This window comes from Tupaia chinensis, unplaced genomic scaffold (genome assembly GCF_000334495.1).
Source record: "Tupaia chinensis unplaced genomic scaffold, TupChi_1.0 Scaffold000494_1, whole genome shotgun sequence".
NCBI classification, from domain to species: domain Eukaryota; kingdom Metazoa; phylum Chordata; class Mammalia; order Scandentia; family Tupaiidae; genus Tupaia; species Tupaia belangeri.
In genome coordinates, this window is record NW_006160006.1 from 4,111,062 (window position 1) to 4,116,732 (window position 5,671).

General features: G+C 44.9%; 1 protein-coding gene across 1 annotated transcript in view; it reads right to left on the bottom strand.

Moving 5' to 3' along the window:
• The window catches only part of TMA16 (translation machinery associated 16 homolog), an 18,260-nt gene extending 14,742 nt beyond the window's left edge, over positions 1-3,518 (bottom strand). The window contains 2 exon segments of the mRNA XM_014590890.2: positions 1,654-1,766; positions 3,387-3,518. Coding sequence (XP_014446376.2) covers positions 1,654-1,766; positions 3,387-3,503 — 230 coding nt within the window. The 5' untranslated portion in view covers positions 3,504-3,518.
• Between the last annotated feature and the right edge of the window lie 2,153 nt (positions 3,519-5,671).

The window sequence follows — 5,671 nt, forward strand, 5'->3', positions numbered from 1 at the left end:
AGGAATATATAATGTACACTTCATCACGTGCTGGAATGTACAACCTCAGCCCTCACATAGACCTTCTGCAAACTCTAGGGTTTGGAACAACCTGTTCTAAATTACTTGTACACTAAAGTTTGTGAAATACTGATAAAGGTATAGCAGAAACTGCAACATTATCATAGCAGTAACTATGTCCAAAACATGCAGCATCCCCCTTGGGGGTGATTTCTCGCTTTCTGTCTGTCTCTGTCTTTCTGGACAGAGGACATGTCCTATAGCCAAAACAAACAAACAAACAAACAAACAAAACCTCTCCAAAACATGCAGCAGAAATCATGAAAAACAATACACAAGAAAGTGAAGTCTGAAAATTGCTGTTTTAAAGCAATGCCTCTATTATAATAAAATCTTATGGTAAACAAAAGACACTTACTCTGCAAAAAAGAAAATACATTTGACTTTGTTATCGCAACATAGTCCCAACTTGATCGTTCTCTTCTAGAAAACTTCGAACCAAATCACTGTGAAACAGCTAATTCACACTGAATAAGGCTTTAGGTCTTAGATAAGGAATCAATATAGAGGCTGAATATTCTGTATCAGAAATGCTTGGGAACAGAAGTGCCTTCAATTTAGGAATCTTTAATATTCAGATACATAATGAGATTTTCGGGGGATGAGACCCAGATTTAACACAGCGTCACTCATGTTCCATATACAGCTCGTACCTAGAGCCCACGGTAGCATTCCACATGGATGTCCTGCAGCATCCCAACTGCACTGGGTCACGAAGTCAACTGTGGAACTGTACACTCATCGCGTCATGGCGGTGCTCCAAAGTCTCAGATTTGGGAACATTCTGGATTTTGAACTTTTGGATTAGGGATGCTCAGCCTTCACAATAACTAGTGCTGGTTTCCACATCAAGTGTGCAAATGGATCTAACACCCACTGAGGTAGTAAGTATTCATTTCTAGAATAGGCAAAATGAGGATTTTCTTATTTGGTCTTCATTTCCCCTTAAGGAATTTTAGAAACAGGAGTTTCTTCTTCCTCCTTCTCAGTCTTCGGTACAGGACCCTCCTCCTCCCCACCTCAACAGAGTGGAGGGCCTCTGCACCTGATCCCGGCTCACCTCTTTCCTAGGTACACTCACTGGTTAGGTGGTCTTACCCAGTCTCCTGGTGTGAAATCTCATCTGGATGCTGGCTCCCAGGTTTATGCCCACATCCCCACTCTGGCTCGGACACAGGCCCAACACACCCAACCGCCCATTGTCCTCTACGTCCCACACACGAGGCACTTACCTCCATGCCCAACACGCTCGTCAATGCAGTTCGCCCTCACATCACTCAGAGCTCTGCTCAGGAACCACTTTAGAAAAGCCTCCCATGACCATTCCACGTAAAAGAGATTTCCCTTGTTCTCCATCCCACAACGCCTGTACATTTGTCACTGTACTCATCACAAACTGTTATTTAAATTATTTATTTCAGGTAAGCTCTGTAAGAGTGTCCTTGTTCAGTTCTCTCCTCAATGCAAAGAACAGACTCAACCAGTAGGTATTAAGGGAAGGAGAGAGCACATGGAGGAAAGACACACAACTGAGGGACACACATACAAAGGTGCATCTCACCAGTGCACAATCGCAAGGACAAAGACACTTACTTTTCCTTTTTCTCTTGTCTGTGGGCCTCCCTCGTAATCTGAGCTGCTTTTCTACTATACGGGTGGATGACTTTCTTTTCCCGTCCTGCGCTTTTTCCCTTTGGTGCTTTAGGCTAAAACATAGAGAAACAGGAGATACACATGGTCAGATGTATCAATGGCTGTATACGAAAGTGTCTCTAAAGGCCAATTTTAAAAACAGTAACATAACAGAAATGCAGTGAGCTAGAAACACTACCAAGGGTAGTCGTGTGATAAGCCAATGCGTTCAGTAAGTCTAACAACTTCTGTTTCCAGTTTTGATAAATGGTGATACAATATTCAGAGGTACTCTCCAACAGTACAAAAAGAAAGGCACGGAGGGGTCAACAAGCTCAGCTCTCAACCGTTCCCATCCTCAAAGTACGTACTGCGAACAGTGAGGAGACGCACAACCAACGGGGAACTGACATTACAGCGAGAGGTGGGAGGAGAGGAACAGAGGGTGCGTGGAGTCTCTGTAATGCTGCGAGAGGTGGGAGGAGAGGAACAGAGGGTGCGTGGGGTCTCTGTAACGCTGCGAGAGATGGGAGGAGAGGAACAGAGGGTGCGTGGGGTCTCTGTAACGCTGCGAGAGGTGGGAGGAGAGGAACAGAGGGTGCGTGGGGTCTCTGTAACGCTGCGAGAGGTGGGAGGAGAGGAACAGAGGGTGCGTGGGGTCTCTGTAACGCTGCGAGAGGTGGGAGGAGAGGAACAGAGGGTGCGTGGGGTCTCTAACGCCGCTCACAGAAAGGAGAGGGCAGTGAGCGACTGGCTAATTGAAGGTGGGATCATGGCCGATGCAAATTAGAACAAAGGAAAGAACAGAAACCATCTTAAATTAACACAGTCAAAGGGAACAAAGTCCTTTCCCACTCAAGCTTTGTGTCAGTTAACTAGCTCACAATTCAATCTCCAAACTACACATCTTGAGAATTTTTTTATTCCTATGTAACCTTCCATCTTAATGTCATGTATGTTATCTTGGAATATGTCATAGAAATCCAAAATAATAACAGCTTGACCCAGACAAAGCTGAGTTCTCTCCTGTTAAAAGTAGGAACTACAGGTTCTGTTCCACGAAGCCCTGAGGGATCCAGGCCTTCCCCTGCTAGTCCACCATCCTTAAACTTGCTTTCTATGTAGTCTAAGATGGCTTCATACCACCTCTACACTCAAGCCAGTGAGAAGCAGAAACAAAACTCGGAAGACACACCCCTTTTTCTAAGAGTAAGACCTGGGACGTAACTATTCTTTGGCTCACATCTCCTTCACCAGAATTTAGCTGCAGTGTTACATAAACACTATTTAATATAATCTTTACTCGCTTAAAAAATAAAAAGTTACTATAAAATAATAAGACTAGGGGACAGCTGCCCGTCTCTAACATACCAATTCCCCAAAAAGCCAAAGGTCTCTAGAATCTTCTCTTCCAAACTACTGTCACTTGCCTTAACTCAGTCCTCAGGGTCTGTCATGGTTTTAGGTTCTCTCTGCAAGGAAGCAGAGCTTCTCCCCCCAATACGCTCATCTACGAAAGTCCCTCTCTCCTGTTTAAAGAGCACCACTAGCTCAGGTAGGTCTTTAAGATTTAGCATTAAAACCATCTCTCCCGACTACCTAACCAGAATCATTTCCCATGCTTACTGATAAGCGGCAGCTCAGAATCATCTCCTCTGAACAACTATCTAGGCAGACTTAATTAAAATGATCACCATGGGCCAGACAGTGGTCCAGTGCAAAATGCCATGCTCTGACAGGCGATCCCATGGGAGGGTTCCTGGGTCATCTCTGCAGACCTCCCCGAGAACACCAGGCACAGGCATGTCCATGATGCGGGGCTGGCTGAAGGCTGGAGGTGGACCACAGTGTGAAGCCCCTGTGGGAGTTGCAACCTTGTACTCTCTCTCTGGGTCAGGAGATAAACTTAAAAAAAAAAAAAAACTCATTCACATAGGTGCTCATTCTTCCAACAAACGTGCAGCGCAATGAGAGCACTGAATGCTGAGAAACCTGACCAGAAGAACATCTAAGTCTGAAACCCAGGTGGCACGGCAATCTGGTTACAGGTACAAAGAATGAAGAGTAAAACATCAGACAGTTCAGTGTTGTCTGTGCCTCTGTGTACATGGCAAGCAGGTAGAGAAATGGAGATGTTGAGTTTTTGAGCAGAAAGTCCACCCGGCAAACCTGTGTGAAGTAAAAACTTTCAGCACACGCGGTGGGCGGCCTCTAAGACAGCCAGATGAACCCCCACCACTGCAGTCATGTCCTGTGTGATCCTTGCCTATGAGTGTGGGCTGGACCTGGTGACCAAATTCATCAACGGCATTCGGTAAAGACAAGGACATGGCAACGCGGGGGCGAGGACCCTGCCTTCTGGTCTGGGTCTCCTCTGCACGTGCTCTAAGGAAAACCAGGTGTCCTGTGCTGAGCTGCTGGGAGGACACGTGACAAACAACTGAGGGAGGGGACCCAGCCATAAGCCAGTGAAGAACGAGGTTCTCAGGCCGGCCGCCCACAAGAGGCCAGCCCCTACCAAGAACCAGAGTAAGCCTCGAAGTGGATCCTCCCCAGCTGGGCTCTGACGCCACAGGCCCAGTGACACTTCAGTTACGACCTGGGAGAAGCCCTGAGGCAGAGGGTCCAGAAACTACACCTGACCTCTGACCTACAGGAGCTGTGACGTGATGCCAGGAACTTTTTAAAAGTCATACAAAATGGATACCATGAGAAAATGATGCCTAGATTTCAAAATGCTCTGCACCAAAATAAACTCAATACTTTAATTCCATTTTCCCAAGAATGTTTTGAAGTCCTCTCACTTGTGCTGTTAAAGCACTAAATTTTAGGACAACATTCATACAGAAATAGATACTAACAATTTAAGATTAAAAAATATAAAGCAAAGGTGTGCTCTTTCAAAAGATCATCTTGATCCCATATGTTGTAACAAATAAAACACTTTTTTTTAAAATCCTGAGCAAAAAAGACATATTCTCTGAAACTGCTAAAACCTAACAAAATTGGGGCCAGCAGATGGCATGGTGGTTGAGGTGTTGGACTCCCACATGGCCGATGGAGGTTCAAGTCCTAGACCCGGCAGCTTTATTTTTCACTCTCCATCTCTGTCTCTCTGGTCAAACTGAAGAATAACAACAACAAATAAAGTCAAATAAATAATTTTTTAAAAAATTAACAAAGTTGCTGTGAAGTTTCAACAGTATGTCCAAGTCTACACAAAATTTCATCAAAACACTTAAGAACTGTCATTTGAAAAAGAGATAGTATGGTATCCTTTGAATGCAAAAATGTCCTCACAACTTTTAAAAATTCTGGTTTAAAAACTTCTAAGGCTCAGTAGAAACCAAAGTTATAATGACTCCTCTATTTCTATGATTCCTTATAATAATTTATTCATGAAAAGTTGTCTTAGGGCAGAGTGTGAATATATAATAGGCATGGAAATACGTGCAATAAATGTGCTACATTTCAAAACAGCTTTCCATCTCTCAATACATCAAAAAGTGCTTCAACAGGAAAAAAACTGACGCAAAACCTGTCGATAAAATGTTAATTCAGCAGCCTGTTTAAACGAAGTAGGCTCAACTAAAAAGCAATTGATCTCCATCAGTCAAAGTTTCTCCAGAATGATTTTGCAGAGCACCAAGTGATTCACAAAACAAGGCACAATGTAAATATGTAGCAGCACTGGAGAAGAAGGTTTACTTTTCTTTCTTTTCTTCTCTCGGAGGGGCTCTTTAAGGGGGGTACACGAGCCCTGAACAGGGTTCTTCATGCTACTGACCTTTTCTCTCCAGTGTTTTCTAAACACTCAGGTATCCACCCAAACTTGAACAAAACAAACCAGCGTCAGCGCGTGGGGCGCAGGGGCAGGATTTGGGGTGGCCATGTGTCGCTGAGGGCGGCGACGGACGCGCAGGAAAAGGCCATCGGGCCCCGAGGCTCCTCCCGGCGGGGGGCGCCCACCCAGCCCCGC